At 40.6% G+C, this 22716-nt stretch overlaps 1 protein-coding gene across 2 annotated transcripts in view; it reads left to right on the top strand.

Moving 5' to 3' along the window:
* The window catches only part of CCDC88C (coiled-coil domain containing 88C), a 99676-nt gene that overhangs the window by 20875 nt on the left and 56085 nt on the right, over positions 1-22716 (top strand). For both annotated transcript variants that reach the window (XM_065838178.2, XM_065838177.2), the window contains exon 4: positions 20074-20143. In XM_065838178.2, coding sequence (XP_065694250.1) covers positions 20074-20143 — 70 coding nt within the window. The remainder of the gene's footprint in view (positions 1-20073; positions 20144-22716) is intronic.

The following is a 22716-nucleotide window of genomic DNA, read 5'->3' as shown; positions in this document are numbered from 1 at the left end:
ACAAAAAAAATTTACCCAAACCAGACCACCTTTATCTTACTGATACTCATGCAAGTCTCTCCCTCAGGCTGCATTCATCTTAGTTCCTCAAGGTCTTTTGTAAATCAGAAAACTTAATGCGAAGAGTAATTTTTTTAATTGGTGAACACTAAGGAGTGCTTAAAACACGAGCAAGTTCCTGATCTGTTGTGCTTTCTATAATGGGTACCATACAATTCCCAACTTAAAACTTCAGTTTATGCTGCAGTCTTGATGCTTCCATCAAACATACTTAATATGCAAAGGAGGTGACGAATGGATGCATTTAGCACATTTAAATAAGATTTTTATATGGCAGTTCTTAATGTACCTCTGCAACATCACAGAACTAGAGGCTACAGCTTACTGGTTGTGTGTGTTGATATATTTGTGGGGGTCAATCCGAGATTCTAAAGCAGCTATTTTACTGGCGTGCCAAAGGAGGCTATCAGATTAGCCCTAGATTTATCATTACAGTGTGTGGGGTTTGATTGGGTTTTTTGTGTATGTGTGTGTGGGGGGGTTGTTTGTTTGTTTAAGTATATAGTGTTGCACTTCTCTGTTCAATAAAACCCAAAACAAGCAAACAAAAACACCCAAACTTCCTGTATCAAAAGTTTGCATCAAAGACTACTTTTTTTGGACTGTGTATTTAATTGTGTGTCTGGTTTTGTTTGGTTTTTTTTTCCTTAAGTAAGAGTAAATACACTGTGTGGGTATATGCTGTGACCTTACAGTTGCTTTTCTGTTTATCTTCTCTGTGTTCTGGTGCCAGTGACGGGGAGTGGTTAACTACCACAGTATTCTTTTGCTGAGGTGGACACAACCATTGCTTTTTCTTTGCTGGGATGATAAGGAATGGTTCCTGCCTAATAAGATTCCAAAAAATTGCAAAAGGGACAAGCGTACAAGTCTGGAGATACCTGGAGCTCCTTTCTCACCTGTTGTGCTGTCAAGTTAGTCTGAGGGTTATAATGAAGCGTAGTTCAGTATAAAGGAAGAGGGCTGAAACTGCAATGTAATACTGGTAAATATTTCATACCTCTCTGTTCAGATGCAACATGTTTCTAAGGTGTTTAATGCAACACTTTTTAAATATTTCAAGCATCAGTTTGATTCCACAGTAACAAAAAAATATATATGAATATACAGGGTGTTTCAAAAAGATGGACCCAATGTGTATATGTAATGTTTTCAAATTTGGTCCATCTTTTTGAAACACCCTATATAATACAGATTTTTGTTAAAACTCTTTTTCATTCACTGTGATAATTTAGTTTTAACTGTTGTTATTCAACTTTCAACTAGGATGATGATTTTGTTATTTTCAAAGATCCTTCTTCCCCCATCCTACTTTCCCAGCCACCAGATGAAATGTTTAACTTGGCCTGAAATGTTTTGTTTGGGGCACTTGTAAGAAAAGAGCTAGTTTTACAAAACAAGAAAAAAAGTGATGTCAAAGCAGTTCTGTGTGTCTTAATGAAATAGGTTGAGAATATGAAATAAATGGAACAGTTGTCAGAGGAAAAGACTGTGAATTCCTGGACCACAGAATACCTGCGCTCTAGACATTAATAGATTTACTTGGGAGAAGAGGAAAATCTGAGATATGATCTTTTTTGTTGGGTTCATGGCAGGTATTGGACTAACGGCTTTGAAATTTCTGCTTTATTGCTCGGTAGATTTGTTGATACTGATGATGACTGTAACTTACCTAAAGCGTGAATGCTTGTGAACTGAAACATACACTTCTCAAACTTCCAAAACTTGCAGCACAAGCCTTCTGTGGGGTGAGTGCCAGGTTCTAGGAACGGGCTCTCTCCATCTATCCCATGTGCTGCCACTGTGGTGAGCACAAAGCCTTTCCAGGTCAGTTCAGGCTGCGGAAGGCCACATGGAGTCCATGACAGAAGCAGCAGCTCCATCATCAGAGACAGTAAAGTGGGTTTGAAAGTGTTTGGCTGTGACTGCTCACACCTGTGCTTCCCCCAGCCACACAGCTTTGGGAGGAGCGTTACTCTGTTCTGGAGTTTTGCTGTTTAGCAATACAAAAGGAAGTTCCCATTGCACAGACTTTCCTCTTGCATTTAATGGCTTGAATTTCTGCAGTTAATAGGGCCATCCAGAGCCACAGAAGCACTTTTTTCTTTTCCCCAGGTATGGTGGTTGGGAGCTGCGGTCCTGGTCAGCTGCTTCAACAAGGCAACTCCTCCCCACATGAACTCTGGGGCTTATTACACTAGTGTATCCTAATATGTACCTTTGGTATCTAGCTGGCTAGCATAAGGCATGTCATTTAATTACTCTGTATATGCAAAGAAGTGTTCAAATGCCATGCTGAAACTACAGTGCAGTGCTTTTTGCTGGGTGCTCTGGAAAGTCTGCTAGAAGGGTGATCTCAGCTCCTCCTGCCAGTCTTAAACTGGGAAAGGATGTGAAAGGTTTTTTCTTTTTATTCTGTGATTGGAATCTCAGGGCCTCGGGGAAGTTGTATGTTCATGAAAAGGCAGAATTTGGTGCTTAATGTTAACTGAGGTCCACTCACTGCACTTACGATTGTGAGGATGGGGAGAGAGGAAGGTTTTTGTGTCAGTTTAAGCACTTGCAGTTTGTTTAATCATCGTCTTCTCCATGTGATACAAACCATTTTGAGGTCCACATCTTTGGGATGTTCTACTGCTGTGTCAAAGAGAAATTTTGAATGGAGTGAACTGACTTCCTGGCACTTGGGAAGCCATCTAAGTTGGTGTTTAACAGAACCACCAGGCAGACTAATATAATACAATATTAAATATGCAGCAGCCTAAAGTAACTTCTGCTTGCAGGGATGAACCTTTTTTGTTTTCAATTTTATTGTCTAAATTATTAAACAGAGAAAAATAACATTTTTAAAAAATTATTGTCCTTTTAAGGAGCCAACGAGGAGAGGAGGGTAGAGTTTAACTACCGCCTCTCACCTTTTTTTAATGGCAAGTCATTAATTTTCCTTTGATATTCAGAGCAAGTCTGTTCCAGTTTCCAAGACGTATGCTGTATGCCCTCAAGGGGGAAAGCAGTTAAGAATTACAAGGAGTATTATGCTTAATAGAAATAAGCAACCTGCTGAAGTAATAACCTGCTATGTATTCCTAAGTCTCTCTGTATGAATTGGGGCTTTAAAGTGGTGACTGATCTATGAGGAATATGTCGTCTTTGGGATTAACGAGACAGCTGCACTTGAGAGAGGAGGAATACACTTATTTTCATGTTCTGTACACTGACCTTCATGCAAGAAGACTCGGACTTGAGTAACTGCTTAAACTGTTGCTGCAATCATTGAGATAGTAAGGCTTGTGCAGAGACAGAGCAGGGAACAGGTTTAGCTGAACATACTTTATTATGCTGTAGCAATAATGATGCAAAGTCTCACTTCCTGACTGTATTAACTGTATTCCTGAGATTTTCTGAGACTTCTTCCATTGCAGAAACAGTCCATTTAAGCCAGTTTTTTTTTTTTCTGGATATCTTAGATAACTGTTTTGTATAACAACTTCTCTGCCTTTCTATCTATGTAACCCTGGTGAAATGGTTACAATGATTTAATACCCTGTGGTATAGGAGCACTTCCTGCTATGGAGTAACGTCTCATTCTTGGCTGCTGGATTTCATGTAGACTGGTTTGAGAAGAGCTTGGGAATGCAGAAATTCACTTTGAATAACTGCCGTGGATTTGTTTCATGCCTGTCTGGACCCAGGAATTCAAACCCTGTCTTCTGTATTAACCACTGGACTGCCCTCTTCCTCAATAATTGTATACATGTGAAGAACAGCATATTTGATGAGGAAGATGCATTGAAAACACACATCAAAGTACATGTTTTAACATTTAATTACTAATTTACTTAGTGAAAACAGTTGATGTTAATTAAAGAATCTCTGAGTATTAAGAGTTCAGAATTTAAAGTTCGTTTGGCAGCTAAATATTTAAAAAAAAAAAAAAAAAAGGCAAGCCATGAGAGGTCCAAAGAGAAAGTAAAGAGCTTACACATCTAGGTCTATATAACAAATATTTTTAGTCCATAAAGAGGAGCACTATGTTCGAAAGCACTTTGCATTGTGTGCGTTTATGAAGAGACACTCATGAAAAATGCATCTTTAGTCACCACCTGTTATTTGTTTAATATGATGGGTGCTTTACTGCCGTGTTGTATTATTTTTGTCATCCTTCTTTTCCAAAGTGCATTATTCATCACTTTGAACCATATGGGCAGAAATACATTCTGAACATCTGATTTCTGTACTGGCCGTTCCCTGAGGAAAGACTCTAATGTCCATGTTTATGACCAACCAGTGGAGCCTTTCATGTCATCTTTTCATGAAGATTTCATACCTTCTGCATAGCAAAGATGCAATTAGGAGATTCACAGCTGTGATGCTACAAGGAGACAACAAGGGGCTACACTTGATTAGGCAGCAAAAGGCCTCCTTGCTCAAAACAATAAATAAAAGCAACTGTTTTAGGAGCAGGGGAGAGCTTTCTGCAGAGCCTGTGTCCCACACAAACCCTGCTTTTTCCCATGGTTTGCACCTGATAGTAGGTACAGGCTGGGGTGCATGGGGGGTGAGATGTGTGCTCACCTGGCCTCTGCCTAAAACCGTGGCTCTTGTTTTTGCTTTGCTGCCTGTGACACCCAAGGGTCTCCCCTCTGGGAATTTCACAGAAACTTGTAAAAGTGTGATTCCTCTGCCCCCCGTCATAAAAATCAAGATGAAGGATGCCTATTGAGTTGTCTTCATTCCTATCCTTTGACTGCTCCAAGTCTTCTCTAGTGTAACTGGGAGTAAGGAGCACAATTAAATGTGCCACCACACTGCGTTTCAGCACTCTGGCTTTTTTGACAGCATATCTACTCTGCTTTGGAGACATGATGTTTGCTTTGTGTTGTCTCCCATTTCTCTTTCATGACAGGAGCATCTCTAGTAACACTTGTGTGAGTTGTATCCACTGAGTGGAGTGTGTGTGTATATATGTAGTATATACAATATATTGTCTCTTTACTGAGGGGCAAAGGAATGAATAGATGGCAGAGTGTCCTTTTTCTTCAGTGTGATGTGAAATATTTTATTCAATGTGACCAATAGGCAGGTTTCATTCTAGTTCTTCTGCCCTGTGCATCTATCAAAAACCTGCCATACAACCTGGTGTAATCAGCAGTCTGCTCACAGGAGGCCCTGAGTTTGAAACAGCAGGAGATTTGCAGCTTGGAGCTGAATGGTGTTGGCAGAGCTGTTTGAAGAAGTTTGCTTAGTTCCTGCCTGCATTATGCTGAGCTCATTTCAAAGGGACTGTTGCTGCTACCTCGTGAGAATGACTTTCAGTCAAAATTCACAAGGAATCATGTATCTGCTAATCTGAAACACAGCAAATGCTCTTTTTATTTTCTGTTTTGGTTGTGTCTGTTTCAGTATTGTTGCTTAGAAAGCAATGTCAGTGACTGCAGATTAGCTTGGGGGAATTTCTGTGTTTTATTACTGGATGTTAATGTTTAGTAGTAAATTTCAGAGACCTAGCAGATCTTCCAAATATTGACACTGTCAGCAGAAATTGCTTAGCTTGGAGATTCAAACTTAAATGCCTGATTTTAGCACCCTGTATTTACCACGTGTCTTGGTGTTGTGGAGATACAAACATTGGCTCGTGAGGAGATTTAAAAGAATGGTGAATTTGGGTAATGCTACTGAAGTGCCAGAGCATCTAGACTTACATTCAGGTACTGTGTTATAACTGCTGGATTTTCTCTGATTATTTTCTCTAGATGTCGGGCGTCTGTTTCTCCCTTTGAAATGAATGAGAGCTGCATGTTTTCCGAGCAGTGGGAAGTAAGACCATTAGTTCAGGTGCCCAGCTTAAAATGTGAATTATTACTGTAGGTTTGAAGAGCACAGATTATTTTACTGTGGTATTTCTTTTGGTGAGTGACTGCGCTAATTCCCATAGAGCTCCAGTTTCTGATCAGCCGTTCATCACTCAACCAGTTCGTGATCCTCTCAGCAAAAAACAGGTTTGTCAAAGTAACCCAATGCCTGCACCAAAGTATGTTTAAACAATGATGCAGAGACATTTTAATAAGTTATGTGTAAAGCTGTGTGTAAACCAGAACAAAAGAGTCCTTATTCCAGCACTGAATGTCGTCAACATTTTGGAGTTTGCAGTGGACCCAGCATTGCTCCTTTCTGTGTTGTACTGCTGGATCTCTTTGCCAAGGTTTTGTGCTTTAGTCTCTGCTGATCACATGTTGCTTGTGCTACCTTTATGTGACTGTAGTGCCCCTTACAATTTTTATCTGAGACTGCTTCTAGGAGTCAGATTTCTAGAGCACCGAGGGGTTTCATCGTCCTTTGAACGCTGCTGGGCTCAGATCTGCTGCTCAGTGGTTGCAAAAGCAGTATTAACTTTTATGTAGCCTGTATGTTTTTAAGTTCTAATTATCTTTATGGAGCAATGCAGTACGAATGTGCTAGACCGGAGGAGGTAGTGTTGCTTTCTGCAGCTTGAGGCTTGAATAGCTCTTGCTTGGAGGAATCTTTTGGGGGATTTACTGTCTGCTCCTCTGCCCTGAGCTAGCTGAGAAGCCGGCCCTCACGGCTGTGCTGCTGTTGTTTTGTGATCTGGTTGATAGGGAGTGTAAGTCACTCAATACATCGTATTAAATTTCCCTCAGTTTTGTTGCTTAAATAGTAAACCTGAGCTCTGCTGATGTAGGTAAGGGATAGGATCCACATGTGAGGCAGCTTGGAAATTGCCTGGAAACATATATGCCTGCCACCTTCATGTGCCATTAAAGGACACCGAAGATTAAGAAGTATAATTGAAAAATGACATTAGTCATTCAAAAGAAGTTTGGTAGTGTGTGTAGTTCTGCTTTTTCTGCTTGTAGCCAGAATGGCCCCTTGTGTTTGAGGGCTCTTGCTGGTTATGAAAATTTTGCGACCTTTTTTAAGCTTTTATTCAGTAAATATAAGGTCTTGAAAGTTGCTTTTTCTTTCACTTATAGGTGAGGCTTTTGTATGATCACATGATAGATGAGATTCACTTTCAGGAAAACACTAAACATCGCAGCTTAAGAGGAAATTGTTTTTTGTTGACATGGAAAATCCAGTGGTCAGAAGCCTTAAAACTGGCATAGCAGGAGTATTAGAAGTTAATCTCTCCTGAATGTTAATAATAACATAGTGACACAGTTTACCTCTGTTTTGGTGACAGATGGCATTAAGAAAGGATCTTCTAGGATGCAACTGCACCCTTCACATTTTCTCTTATGACATTACGGCTATTCCCAGGATGCTGTATACATTAAGCATGCCTTGACTACCAACAAGTACTGATGAAGAAAAGTATAAAATGGGGAGAGAAAGTAGTCTTTGAAAATGCACATCAATTGTTTAACCAGGTTTTCTACAACAGAAGCTTGCCAGTGCTGCTTAACCCTGCCTAAGCTGTCTGCTGGGGCTGTCATGGAAGAGAACTCCTAAATTGAGGTCTGTGGTATGAGGCTGGTGGGGGAGCAAGAAGGGTAAAGCTCTGCCGAGTTAATTACTGTTAACAGTTATGAGTTATCTGCAAGATTTACAGTAGATTACACAGATTGTATTAAGCAGGGTTAATCAGTCATTTCAGATACTTAAAGGAGCACTGTTAAGGACTGGCAAGACTGAAAATTCTTCTGAAGAGAGTGTTTGCATGTGCAAGTATGCACATGTGTGTGAATGCATAGCCTGGATTACCATTGATAAGTAAATTTTGTATGACAGCTGCCACATGGGCTATTTCCTGTTGTGTGTATTGGTGAAATTGTAGCAGTTGTCAGAAGTGACTATTTTATTTTACTGTATTCTATTTTATTTTTCCACTGTAGCTTTTTTCTTGAATGTGAAATATTTCCCCTGCTGTGCAGTTGCAACGGTAAGGAGATCTTTGCTATCCTGTAATATTAACTGCTCCTTGGAATTGGGACTCATTGCGGCTTGGTGGGTTTTCACTGTTAATTTTTAATGGTTTTCTCTCTTGCACATGTGTGAAATAGAATGTGGAAGGTGACTGGGTTTTGTAAGTGTGTAGAGGATGAATCTGTCATAAGGCAGGATTTAATGATTGCAGGTTTAAAGTCTTAATGTACCACAGAACCTTGTATTGTGGTTTTCACACTTGTTCAAAATGTTTGAGTCCTCGCTTTCTCTTTTTTTTTTTTTTTTTTTTTAGAGGAAGTATTGGAGCAACTGATTTTTTGCGTAATTTCTCAGACTCAGTTTGAATAACTGAATTTTCCTGACCCTAAAGGACTAACTTTAAAGTTTATCAAGTCATTGCACTTTATCACTTTTGCAGACTTTTCAGTGGTTGCGTTTAAGAGCTTATTGCTATGTGGTGTGGGTTAAAACTCCTAATGCTCTCACTGCTGAGCCTTGGGACTATGAACATGGGACAGTGTTATGTGTAGACATCTAATGGTGTTTCCAGAAGAATTTTGCTTGTCTCAGGTTTACACTCCTCGGTGGCAACAAGTTGGGAAAACCGGAGAGGCTGCTCCTGGCAGCCTGACCTGGCAGTTGCCTGTGTGCTCTGCTGAGGTGCAAATTGTTAGCAGTAAACACTGTGAATAGCCAAGTGTGACTGCAAAGGACTGTGTCTCCTCCCTGTAGGTAACTGTTCCCTCCTCCAAGAGGGACACAGTAACTCTGCAGATAGAAAGGTTGTTTGCTATTGAAAACAAATTAGCATAGAAAATCCAGAAAGGGAATGATGGGAGACCCAGAGGCTGTTTTGAGGACATGGCCCCCATTTCCTCTTCTTGCCCTCTCCCATTTTGTTCAGTATTAGTTTTTACTGCTACTAGTTTCTGTAGTCTCTTTTTTTTTTTTCATTTTTTTTTTTTTCCTCGTATTTTAGCTGCAGCACAGTGCTCATGGTAAAACTGGTGACTGACACAGTAAATGCTGGGAATGCTTTCTTTCACAAGAGTGCTTGTGTTACTTTGGGAAAGCCACATGAAATTTACTGCAGGGGGATTGGACTAGATGATCTTTTGAGGTCTCTTCCAATCCCTAACATTCTGTGATTCTCCACCTGTACAGTGCAAGCAGCATTGACAGCCTTTGAAATCCCTTGTGTGTTACCTGCATAGAGCAATCTGCTGGCTATAGAGAGAAACAGCATTGTACATTTACGTGTGGAAAAAGCATCTGATCTGACTTGAAGCTTCTCCTTTTGCCCACCTTAAGAAAAAATATCACAGACTTGCTATGTTGGGAAATCTGTCTAGAGACCATCTGTTGAACTTGCTGATACTGGGTAAATTAGTTGATACTGATAATGCAGCGATACATTGAGGTAATGATGTTGTATATAAATTCTGCTTCAGAATAGCTGGAAAGCTCATAACATTAACCTGCAAGAATAGCCCTTAAAGTTTTCTTGGAGTATTTGACAGGGTGAACTGTGAGGACTCTCTGCATTACTGGTATTTGAGATTTTAGCGCCCCTGGCAACTGGTTGGTAACAGGCATTTGCCTGCAAGAGGGAGCTCGCAATGATGAGAAGGTCAGGTTGTTGCAGGAGGTGAAGGAGAAGATAGATGAGATGCATGTATGAGCTCTTTTGTTTTAACCTACAAACATTATCAGTAAATACTTTCCTTCCCTGTACTTCCCAAGCACCTCATTTGTCCCATAGTATCTTACTGTCATGCAGGGTGGGATAGCTTGTCCCTGTGGTCTTCCGTTCAGACCAGCTGAAAGCTTCCCTCTTCTCTGAATCCAACGTGGATTTTTGTGTGGTTGTCTACAAATGCAACAAGAACCTCTCTCTTGCTGGTGTTGCTGTCCTCTGTTGGAGTTAGATAATAAACTGATGGCATAGTGACTATTTGCATACTTTTTGAAACATTATTTTTTTGTTCAAAATGCTATAAGCTTTCTAAGCACGGGAAGGTTTAAGTTTGTTGGAAACTCATGATCAAAAAATCTTTAAACAAGCTTTTGGAAAGGAATCAATTTATTCTAATTTAAGCTTAATGGATTTTTTTTTTCCCTTCATGTTTATATACCTGTTAGGAGGGCAGGGGGACAGATGGACAGTGGGATGAGTGCTAACGCACCAGTTGCTCAGTTCTCTGTCTGGTGTTCCTCAAGCCCTGTTGCAGCCCTTTTCTTCACCGGGAGGAAAAGTTGTTTTGAGATCACTGTTTTTCCGAAGTTACAGACTGAAAGATTTTCATGCATTTCAAAGTGAGCAATGTTAACCAATAACCTACATGTTAAGATGATGATGGTGAAACACTGGAACTGGTTGTCCAGAGAGGTGGTAGATGCCCCGTCCCTGGAAATGTTCAAGGCGAGGTGGGATGAGGCTCTGAGCAACCTGCTGTAGTTGAAGATGTCTCTGCTCATGGCAGGGGCTTGGACTAGATAATCTTTGAGGGTCCCTTCCAACCCAAACTATTCTATGATTCTGTGTTTTATCCCGTAAAAAACCTGTTGGTCATGACTGCCTGAATGTTGTCTGTGTATTTACTCTTCCTCAGTTTCTAGGTGGTTTCTTTCTCCAGTACTATCTATTCAAGTTTCTCAAAATGGTTTGCCAGTGTAACGTGAATTAAATCTTGTTTATTCAGGGGGTGTTATCCTGAAAAGACTGAGCACGTCTATGCTTGTTTCTAAGCATTTAACTACCTTATATTTGAGCAACAGTGAGGGTGTTTGGATGTAGTGAAGGTGAGGCATGGCACCTTCTGCTAACAAGGAGAAATACTTTTCTCTGTGAGTTGACCCCATACAATCAAAAGGGCTATTGAGAAGTAGGATTATGTCTCAGTATTAACAAGAGTGGCAGGGTAAAACACCTACTTTCTTTTAGGGACTGAGAGGTAGATTTAAATTACTTGAGAGCTCCTGCTTTGAACAGGACGCAAGAGTATCGGATTAGTAACAGCCAACCTGGGTGTTTGCTTTCTTTCTGTTACCTTTAGTCACTGAAAATTCGGTCATACATTCATGTTAATCTCGATCGCATCTGCTAGGCCTCTTGTTTTCTACTAAATTATTGTTTGAAACAAGAAATCCATTAGAAATCCTGAAAGTATCCCATTATTTTGTGTCACCTCCTTCCTTTATTAATTCTTTTTCTAGTTTCACAGATTTTCTTATTTAAACCTTGATGTCTTTGCCTTTTCACTATTTGAACCTCAGAGTGGTTCGTCACACATGCCTCTGTGCCCTTCTGTCATTAACAGTTTGTTTTACAGAGTTTTCCCCAAGATGCATCATTCTCTTTCAAGCAACATTTATAGTAATAAATTACTTGATGGTATTGGTGAAAGTGCCAAATGTGTGTACATTTATACTATCTGGCTTCTGCTCATTATTCATCTTTAGGAAAGCAATATTGCTACGATGTGTAGTTGTTATTACTACATTGTCCTGTCTCTAACTCCTTCATATTCCTGTACTTTTGGCTGCTGCCTTTTGAGGCATTGCATTATGACTGTCACTCCAGCAGTCGGCTGTTTCTTTGGGTTTCTTGAAGCTTTTTCAGAGCCTGGGACTCATATTGCACTGTTAAAGCTGCAGTGTGGATCTCTAGCTCTGGACCCCAAAATAAACCCCACAACTCACCATGTGATTGCCTTGGGTTAATTATTTTTGCACTTCATGTCTGCATATAAATTGTATTAACAAATTCAGTGTGTTTTATGTGAAATAGTATGTACCCAGTTAGGTGTTTACTGCGTCTGTTCTATATAAACATATGAAAACCAACTTTTAGAAATATATTACTAGAAATGTTAGAAAAGACATTTTATACATAAAGGTCCTAGGAATGCTTTTATTGGGTTGGTGTTCATTTCTTGATGCCAAGCTGTATTTTAATATTGTAAATTTTTTCACTCCAGTGAACAGGGGCAGCAGAGCAGAGTTTGTACCTAGGAGCCCTGCATAGCTGATGTACTTTGGTATAGGCTTTGATGTTAAAAGCTGAAATATACTTGCTCAGTTTTAGAGTTTGCCGTGAAAAATTTTGGCTTTATTATCCCAGCAAAATATGCCTGAACTGTATATGGGAAAACTGACTCTTAAAATGAGTGTGCTTGGTGCTGAGTTTCGGAGAATTCAAAAGTGCTTCGAGTCTGTTCTGATGACCTGTGGTGTTCTTTTTACTGTGTGTTAGGCTAAAATGTTACAGACCTTAGAGACCACCACAGATTAGCTGGAAGTGTGTTGAACAGATGGATTGCATTTTAGCTGGTTATATTTGTAATGTCAAGTGACAGGCCTTTAGCACAGCACACTATTTATTCCCTGTTACTGCATGAACCACCCCAGGACAAGTCTAAGGTGAAATAAAATAGAAGTCAAGAGTAATTTGTCTGGATACTGTTATAAACATGTGAAGTACTTGCATGAGATTTGAAGAGAGAAGTTGAGGATAAATCAATAGGCTTTTTCTTTTCAGTGAAGTAGGTAAATTAGTCAATGGTGCTGCTGGCAATAAAAGCAGGAGAACACAGTGCTCCGCAATTGGATTTTCTCCTCTTTGGGTCAAATCAATATTGTCACCAGGCACAACCACAGTGCCGTATGTTGTATTAACATATGTTATTCATCTTGCAGTGAAACTAGGGTAGGAAATCTGCTGCTACATAGCCATTGAGCATTTCATGTTTTAGAAGCAAATACACAGTTTTGTATTTAGTTTGGTTTAAAAAATTAGTTCCTCTGCAACTGATGTGTGTGAGGGTGGCAGCTTTTCCATTACTTGCTCCACTGAGCTAGAAGTAAAACTGATTGTGTCTTGAAATACTTTTTACATACTTAAAAAGTACCCTTATTTAAATATACATAGACTTTTTGTTATGTGATGTAAACAATGTGCGCTGTAGACAATTGGAATTGATCTTAAAGCAAATGTTCTTATCAGGACATGCCTCACTCATCTTGCTCTCTGATGTCCAGAGTGATTTAGTTCTGTACCAGCCTGGAGCAGTTGATTTAACCAGTTCGTAAAGCAGTGAGAGTGGACACAATGGATCACATTATAACCACAGAATCTTATTTTCATTTCCTTCCTCCATTGCCTGCTACTATTTTTTTTCCATCAGCCTACTGATGCTTCACCATGTATACGACAAGCTCTTTGTGCCAGGGATGTCTCACTAGAGATTTGTACAACTTGCAGCGGATGAGGTTTTGCTTCTGGCTGGGACCTCTGCACTGTTGTAATACAAATAACAAAACCTGACCCATAACAATGAATTGGGTGGATGACTGTGTCTGAGTCCTTTCTAGGGTTTTTTATATGATACTCTGTTATATGACATCCAAATTGCATATGTATGGCTTGGGGCTTTTTTAACCTGATCTTATATGATACACTGCTACACTGAGTGTATTTCTGTCATTTGGTTGGTTATCTGTACCCCACAGAGGCTGAGCACGGCTAAGACTGGGTATGATTCCTTCACATGCCATCCCACTGAGATTCCAGTCTATGATTGTCAGAACTGATTATTTTCAGCAGATGAGGCAACAGTTATTTTAGTGACTTTTGGGTTTCCACTTGAAGGGTCTTTAAAAGCATGCTTTGTAATGTGCTGGTTTTCAGAAAGAAAAAATCCCTTTAAAGACAACTAGTCCTCTAGTCCGTCACATAACAAATACAATCGTTGCAGAGATGAGCAAAGTTCTTAATCATATTTTGTCATATATATAATGTGTTGACAGAGAAACAGTGAGTACTGAGTCACATGCATAGTGTCATCAGGTGTGCTCGCATGGTGAGATGAACGTGGAAAACATCTCAAAAGATGTGTTTGCGTTTCACTTCCTTGACATTCCCTTGCAACAACTTGTTTCATCTTGTCTAATCTTTTGTGGGACCCTGTTACACGGTTTACAGAATCTTGCTATAAATTATTTCTCTGACACCATTAACTCCTCAGATAATTATAGCGAAATAAAAAGCAATCTTAAAAATACTTTATGTATACATAGGAGGATGTTTTTCTTTTAAAACATAACCTCCTTGTTGTAGGCTGCAGAATAACTTGTTTTCATTATTATACTAAAACAAAACTGGAAACCTAGAAAAATCATATTTAAAATCAACCCTTCTGTCTCAATTTGCTGTTTAAAGTGTTTTCATGTTAAAACTTGTTCATTAGCCTGAGTGTTCACTCTTCCTTATAGTTCTGATTCTAGAAAAGCTTCAGTTCGGTTGTCCCTTTGACTTACAGTGCTCCTTGCCTGGGAAACGCAGCCCCCAGCCTGGTTTTTGTGGTGGCATCCAAAGGGACCTTAAGACACGTAGGGTCAAAGCTTCCACCCCATTCTGCTGCTGGAGGCTCTGGGCTGATGCAGATGGCCCCTGCTGAGACCTTATCTGAGCATGGAGTGTTTCCTGCTCCAGGGATGTTTGTGAGATCAGATCCATACTGAGGTTACTGGAGAAAGACGTTGGCCGTGCTGCACAGAGAGGACTCTGCTGAACTTTCCTGCTGCATTGACCTGGATTGCAGCTGAAATGTAAGCCAGATTCCCTGGCTAGGCAGTGTTGGCTCTTGCTGGTATAAATAAAGCTGGTGATGGTTTTTCCTCGTGGGCATTATAAGTAGGAGAGCACCATTTGGCTTCCAGTCAGCTGGACAATTAGCATATTATAGCCAAGCAATATACTTAAATGGAATTGCTTAGCTTGAGCATTGAATTACAATGGCCAGTAGACTGCCGCTCTTCTTACGTAATTAATTTAGTACTCACTTCTTGTTTAGGACTCAGGCAGAGGTTAATTTAATTCTGCATGAGAAGTTAGTTGTTACTCTACCTTAATGCTGTGCTGTACTGCAGTGCAGGGGAAAGTTTTTTTGTGTAAAGCTTGTGTTTTTCTGGTCTCTCAGCCATGGAAAGGAGACAATGTTACCTACTCCTTTCCTAGCAATGCATTCTTTGCAAGAGCTGTAGGCACTCTTACATTGGTACTTAAAAATGCAGCTGAGAATAATACTTTAAGACCATTTTATTCCGTGCTGTTGCACATGTATTTTTAAGAAGAAAATACATATTGAAGTGTAGTATGGGCCAAGGAGACTTTGTTCCTACAAAATTAGAAGGGGCCCACTTACCCTGTTACAAGTAAATAAAACGTTAATATGTGACCATGTTGACTTGAGAGTGTGAGCTGCCACTGCATCTTTTGTGATGATCCGAGGCAGAGAACAAACATCCGGTGTGTTTCATGTTGAAAGGAGAAGAAGAGTAGGTAAAATGTGCCTCAGCACTCCAGAACTGAATTAGGAACTTTTAGGTGGTAGGAATGAATATGTTTGTCATGCTTTTAATAAGCCTAAGTGCTTAACTTGGTGCTCAGAATTTTATCCTGGATCTCATACATCTTGATTTTTTTTCCTAACGCCCTTGACTGCTAGAATTGATGTGGGGAGATATTTTTTTTTTAAAGTTGCTTTCTTAGCAGAGTGATTGCCAAGAGCTTGCAAATGTGAAGCAAGTGTGCAACAAAGGCTGCTGGTGAGAACACAGTATTTATTTATTTATGTTTAACCTCATGATTTCTAGGTAACTTAATAATGGTTTTGAATCCCCAGGGACTAGTCCTGGAGTGCCTAGCTGCTTTCAGCAAAACTTACCTCTGGCTTAGGCAATATCGTTCTTGTTGCTCTGATCTGCTGGTTGTCTCAGCCTCTTCATGCCCTGCACCTCTGTGGGCAAGCACAGCAGGGGGAGTGAGATCAAGGACTGAACACCTGGTTTGACCTTCGCTTAGAAAACCCTTCCTCAGTACAGGGTCACAGAACTCTGCACACAGAAAACTTTGTGAGCTTTATCCACTGAGTTTGCAGCACTGACCAAGTAATCTTACTTGCAGTAAGACTTGGCTGTTGATGTTTATTTTTTGAGATAGTAGTGTTGACCTGCTAACTAAAAACATCCATTCTTGCAAGCATTGCTGTTAGATAGATCTCTGCAAGCTTAAAATATCCTCATTTTTGGCAGAGGAGAATTTCGGGCACCTGCATATGCTGCACTCTGGCCTGATAGGGATTTGTTTTGAACTGGATTTTTTAAATAACACTTCCGATACCATCATTATTTTATTTTTAAGGAGAATTCATTAGCAACATTTAAAACAAAAATGTGCCAACAATAGTCTAAAGGGAGGCGATTCTTGACTTACAGTGGTTGGCCTCCAAATTAGTTAATGGTCTAGGTGTAAAGCTGGCAGCTCAAACCCCAATTGTTGTAATAATCAAGGAAATTGTTACCATCTGTTGTTGCTGTAACCTTTACTATTTTAACCAAGTTTTAGTTGTGCTGTAAAAATGATTAAAAGGTTTCTCACAGGAAAAATTAGATTTTTTTGCTTGTACAGGTGCTCTCCAGAGTACTGTGGGTTTTTGCAGGTTATTTAAAGTGTTGGCAACCCTGCTCTGCTATCCAGCTGCTCCTGCCTGGCGTGCTGCCCTGGCCACACCAGTCCCCTGAGGCAGGAGGACATATAGAGGCCATCTCAGCCTTCGCTGCACTGTCCTTCAGCTGTGTTTGATTTCAGACATCCTTTTATATATTACAATGCAATAACTTGCTGCCCTTCTGGAGACATGTTGCATTTTGTCTACTGATTGTTTTGTTGGCTGGGCTTCGATAGTGTGTCCATGTGAACCCAGTGTCCCATGTAGCTGTGCCCTGGGAGATGGTTGGGTCTGTGGAGCCCTTTGGGCCCTAAGTGCTGGTTCCCAGGTTCTGACAGCACAGCTCCCTGCCTGAAGCCCACGTTGGACTGCCTGGGGTCTTTGGGGTGGGATGGTGAGGGGAGCAGAGAGACCAGACAGTACTCAGCACTGGTGAGGCCCCACCTTGAATGCTGTGTTCAATTTTGGGCCGCTCATCATAAGAAGGACATTGAAATACTAGAGGGAGTGCAGAGGAGGGTGACGAAGCTGGTGAAGGATCTGTAACACAAGTCTCTTGAGAAGTGGCTGAGGGAACTGGGGCTGTTTAGCCTGGAGAAAAGGAGTCTGAGGACAGACATTGCTGTCTACAACCACCTGAAAGGAGGTTTGTAGCATGGAGGGAGTAGCAAGTGATAGGACAAGAGGAAATGGCCTCACGTTGTGCCAGGGGAGGTTTAGATTTGATATTAGGAAAAAATTCTTCACAGAAAGGGTTGTCAGGCATTGGAACAGGCTGCTCAGGGAAGTGGTGGAGTCACCATCCCTGGAGGTGTTTAAAAGGTGTTCAGATGAGATTCTTAGGGACATGGTTTAGTGCTAGAGTTAGATGAGGTTAAGTTATGATTGGACTCGATGATCCTGAGGGTCTCTTCCAACAGTGATTCTATGATTTTGCTTGGCAACCTGTGCTATTGCTACTTCAGATAAGGAAAACAAGAAAATATTGATAAATGAATAGAAATGGAGGAATTCCTGGTTTGCTGTTAGGGGAGAGGACTTGGGTTGTATTTCCAGATGTGGAATTTTAAGCAATGAATCTGAGCCAGAGTCACATTATCCCAGTCAGGCACTGGGTGTCAGCTGAGTCTTACTAACTTTCTGTGGTTTTAGCCCAGACAAAATCTGAGCTAAATTCATCAGTGTCAGTGTAAGAGCTTTCAGTTAACACATTTTATCTCACACTTGTAGCTGTGCAAATGGATGGTTCATTGGTACAGCTGTTAACAGAGGGTAGTTTGTTAAACTGAAGTAACTTTGTTTCTGTGACTCACTTTCCTTATCTTAAAAGAGGAGGGCAATGACATTGACCTTCCTTTATAAAGTGTTGAGATCTGCTGGCAAGCTACAGTGTGTGAGGGCTAGGTATTATCATCAGCACTAATCTGAAGGTGAAGGCATTTAGAACAATAGCTATCTGTTTAAATAATTTATTTTAAAAATAAACAGGTCAGAGTATCACCTCCTGCAACAATTTGAATCTTTCACTCTGAATTAAGAAATCACTCTTCACAGACTCAGCACTGTCTCTACTTGTATTCAGTGACTGTTAGGTTCTTGCCAGAAAATACTAAGTTCAAACAGCTGCGAGGGTGTTCAGTGGTGGTTATGTTGGATGGTGTACTCGAATAATTTTTCAGAAGGAGGTCATGGGAATGTTAACAGCATAAGTTTAGCTGTAATGTCTTTTGTGTCTGCCAGTTAAATAGCTAGCAATCTGATGATTACACAAAGACAACGCAAATTCCTTATGCATTCCTGCCTCAGTGGCGCTCCACATGCTGGATGATTGAAAACAAAATTCTTTGTCTTTTTTGCCATGGAAATTGCTGGTTAAAGCTCAATACTTTGGCATATGCAAATTCTGATTTTTTTGTTTAAAGCCTCAGTGCCACTCTGTGTTGTCATAGCAGATATTGTAGTCCAAACACTTGCTGTTAAGGCCAATAGAGTTTACACCTGTTTTGGTAACAGGTGCAAACAAACTTTTTAAAAAATGTCTTAAATGCACAAACTATAAAACTCATTTGGCTAATGACTCAGTGAATGCTTGGTTCACATTAGCCAGACTTCACGTTGCATAAAGGCCTGTAGAGCTGCCTTAACAATATAAAAAACCCTAAAAACTGTGACACTGAGAGATTTCTACTTTATTCAAAAGAGAGACTGCTGAGGAGTATGTTTTGGGTATGGATGAGAGAAAGAAGTGAAATGTGTTATGCCGAAAATATTTTTTAAATATCCACTCTAATTACTTATCAAACGCTGCAGGCTCACTGAAATATTTCCGCTTTTGATCAGGCTTATTTTTTCTCCTATGGTGACTTTGAAAGCAGAGAAATAACAATGGGGTAGCTTGGAGGGGAAGTGTTTGGGTGAATGGGTGATTGTTTCAGGAAATGTTTCTGTGCTGGGACAGGACTTTTTCCCCTGGCTTGGAATGCTCTGTGGGTATCAATGCCAGTGGCCTAGAGGTAGGCTGGGAAATGGAGACAAGCCGGGTGGGGGGAAAAGGCACCTGCCAAACATTTGGTGGGGTTGTATGCGTGAACCTTTGTTTCCTGAATACCAGCACAGTGCTTTAATCACACGACCATTTTTTACCTAGGCTTTTTATGTGAACTAAATACATGCCTGCAAAATGTTTCTTTTTCTCGGATCATCAAAATCGAGTGCTGGTAACTGCAGGTTGAAGCTAACGACTGTACTCCTGTGCTCTGTGTGTTACTGGCGTGCATGGCTGAACATATTACCATTCAGAGTCCCCTTTCCAGTGTATTTATTTGTCCACCTTTGAGTGTTTTGCCTGCCCCAGGGCTTGTAGCCTTTCCTGTCCCTTAAGCCCATGTTGTCGTTTCAGTGTAGCTTCAGGCAGCTGACATTTAAATACTGAAGCTGACCAGGCAATGGTCAAGCAACCTCCTTTCCCTTATGTCCCCCAAAATAAAATGACCTTTAAATGAGGTTCATGATATACTTAAATCTGTTTTGCTCCCCATTAAAAACAATGCAAACAAATCCAGAACTTTAACTCCTCTTTCTCTGAACAGTGCAAAATGTCTGTTCAGTAGCTTTCCCCCCACAGCCACTTTCTCAGCCCATCATTAAAATCTCAGACCCACAAAACAATTTGACCAATTATTTGAATTACTCAAACTTCAGAGAATGGCTGAGGTACCTTTGATGAACCCACTGCATTTGTACGCCCTGGAACATGACAGCAGCTGTTTGAACATCAAATGAATACAGGTCATGCCTGGGGTAAAGGCATGACTGATGGGTGTGCCTGGCATGGCCACGCATTTATCCCGATTAGTGCCATGGGACCCTTTAAGTTCTATATTAGCCGTTGTTAAAAGAGGCAATTAGTGTATGTTAGCTGTGCAACCTGATGCCATCTTCAAATAGTGATTTCTCTCTCAAATGGGGCTTCCTTTTGTGACCTCTGACCTACCAGTACCTTAAAAGCTTTGTAATCAATGGACCTCTGTATTCTTTGTGTTGTGATTGATTGGAATTCCTTCACACTGAACTTTGCCTGTTGTTCTCTTTTGTTTAGGAGGTCCTCCAGCAGCTGATTGTAATGAATTTACCAAATGTTTTGATGATCGGCAAAGATCCTCTTTCTGGTGAGTAGTTCGTTGGGTTCTTCCCCTCCACCCCCACCCCTCTGAAATGCAAAATAAAATTTATAATTTTAAAAATTTTCTTAAATAACAAACACGCTTTTAAACAAACTATTCATACTTGTAGCCAAACTACAAATATTTGAGTACCTCTGAGTCTCACAGCTTAATGTATCTAGTTTGTAATACTTATATTTGCATACCATTACATACAAATATAATATCTGATATGCGTGTTTGCACATCATACACATACATGTGTGATAGTAAATTCTTGCCAAAGCCAGAGCAGCAACTGTTTGCTTGAAAGTCATGTCTCTTCACTCCTTGATGCAAGTGACTCAGGAAACACTCTGCCATAGGAGAATTGTTTCTCCTCCCCATTTTCTGTCCTGTGTGCCTGTACAATATTCAGTTCATTTGTGGCAATATATACACGCCAGAAAAGTCTTTCAGAGTTGCCCAAAAGTGTGAAGGAACTGTTGCAAATGAAGTTGGGCGAAAAAAAAATGTGAGGATGGAGAGAAAAATACATATATGACAAGTTGGAAGAAGTGAGAAAGAGAATGGACAAGGAGAAAAAACATCTGTCTGGCCATGTTGTCTAAGCAAGGACACCTGTCACATGAGGTATTACATCAAAAGTGACCTAGAAGCCAATGAGCTTCTGTCCAGAGTCCAGTGTCTTTGAGACAAAATGAAGCTGTTCAGCATAAAACCAAAGTTGACTTCTTCTAACAACATTTCTGAAATGAGAAGTTTTGTTCCTGTGGTTTTCTTTTTTTTTAAGGCCATACTATCTCTGCCTTAGTCCCATGTCAGTGCCAAGGACAATATATTTATTTTTATTAAAGAAGGTAAAGTAGATGAATCCTTTCAGCAGTGATGGGGAACGACATGGTAATGCGCATCTCCAGAACAAATGGCAGAAAACTTGGTAGAAGCTTTTATTTTGCTGCTCTTAGTAGCAGTAGTGTGTGTATGTACGAGAAAGGGCTTATACCAGAAAAGAATATTAACTTACAGATGTTGGATCACTGAAACTCATAGTCTTGGCACTTTTGCATTAGAATCAAACTGAGGGTATGCCATCTACTTCTTCAGCAAACAGATTAAAGTCTGCAGTGCCTGTCCTAATTCTCCTGTACAGGCTATTGTTGGGGGTAGAGGAGAAAATAGAAATACAGGAGCTGTTGCCTTTCTCAGTCATGGGGCAGTGGGCAGAGCCTGAGCTGCTGGTGTTGAGAATGCTAGTAAGTGAATAGAGATGCCTGGTTGGCCCAGACAAGTGTCTCTGCTGGCTAGGTGTCAGTGGAAAAGGCTGGCTGGCTTCTTGTCGTGGCCGTTTCTGAGCGACAGCTGGCAGGAGGCTCATAATGCAGTAACCATAGAGCTGGTTCCTGGGGAAGCTGCACACTTGAAAGCTGTTGTGTATTTAGCTATAATTTCCCATCACTGACCTGTTTTTTTTGTCAGCACCTTAGATCTTTCTTTCTTTGAAGAAAGTACCTGTTGTGTCTCTTGTAGGAAAGGTACTGGTCAACCATGTGTTTCCTGTGTTCCAGCTCCTTTAATTGCAATCAGAAATTTTGCTTCACTTTCTGACATCTTTTAAAATGGGGTGCTTTGGTTTTGTTTGTTTTTTTTTTTTTGATGTGATGTTTTAAAATGTATCTATTGCTGACTCGTCATCAGCATTGTTCAGAACATGGAAAGAAAGAATGAAGAATGCAAAAATGTAGCTTCTGGATGTCTAAAATTTGTGGGGTATGTGTGTATAAAAATGACATTCTTGCTTAGCCATGTTGTGTAATGGTTTTGAGAATCAGTCCCAGCCCAGACACTACAGAGGAAGGTGGTGAACAAAGACAGACTTGAGGTGTACTTGCTCCAAAGAATGTATTCAAGGAAGAGAGTGTCTGAGGGACAGGATTTAAAGAGAAACTCATCTTAATCTTATCCTTAGGTAGACAGCCACTGGTAAGATGTGCTGAAGAAATGGTTAGAGAAGTGGCGAACTAGAACTTCCTTCAGGAAGAGGAACCTGGCTGAGGGCTGGGTGAGACCGCATCTGGAATATTGTGTCCAGTTCTGGGCCCCTCAGTTCAAGAAGGACAGGGAACTGCTGGAGAGAGTCCAGTGCAGGGCAACAAAGATGATGAAGAGAGTGGAGCATCTCACGTGTGAGGAAAGGCTGAGGGAGCTGGGGCTCTTCAGCTTGGAGAAGAGGAGACTGAGGGGTGACCTCATTAATGTTTACAAATATATAAAGGGTGAGTGTCAGGAGGATGGAGCCAGGCTCTTCTTGATGACAGCCAGTGATAGGACAAGGGGCAATGGGTATAAACTGGGACACAGGAGGTTCCATTTAAATTTGAGAAGAAACTTCTCAGTGAGGGTGACAGAGCACTGGAACAGGCTGCCCAGGGAGGTTGTGGAGTCTCCTGCTCTGGAGACATTCAAAACCCGCCTGGACACATTCCTGTATAGCCTCATCTGGGTGTTCTTGCTCTGGCCCGGGGATTGGACTGGATGATCTTTTGAGGTCCCTTCCAATCTGTAACATTCTGAGATTC

This window comes from Patagioenas fasciata, chromosome 5 (genome assembly GCF_037038585.1).
Source record: "Patagioenas fasciata isolate bPatFas1 chromosome 5, bPatFas1.hap1, whole genome shotgun sequence".
In the NCBI taxonomy this organism is placed as follows: Eukaryota; Metazoa; Chordata; class Aves; order Columbiformes; family Columbidae; genus Patagioenas; species Patagioenas fasciata.
This window is presented reverse-complemented; position numbering and strand designations above follow the sequence as displayed.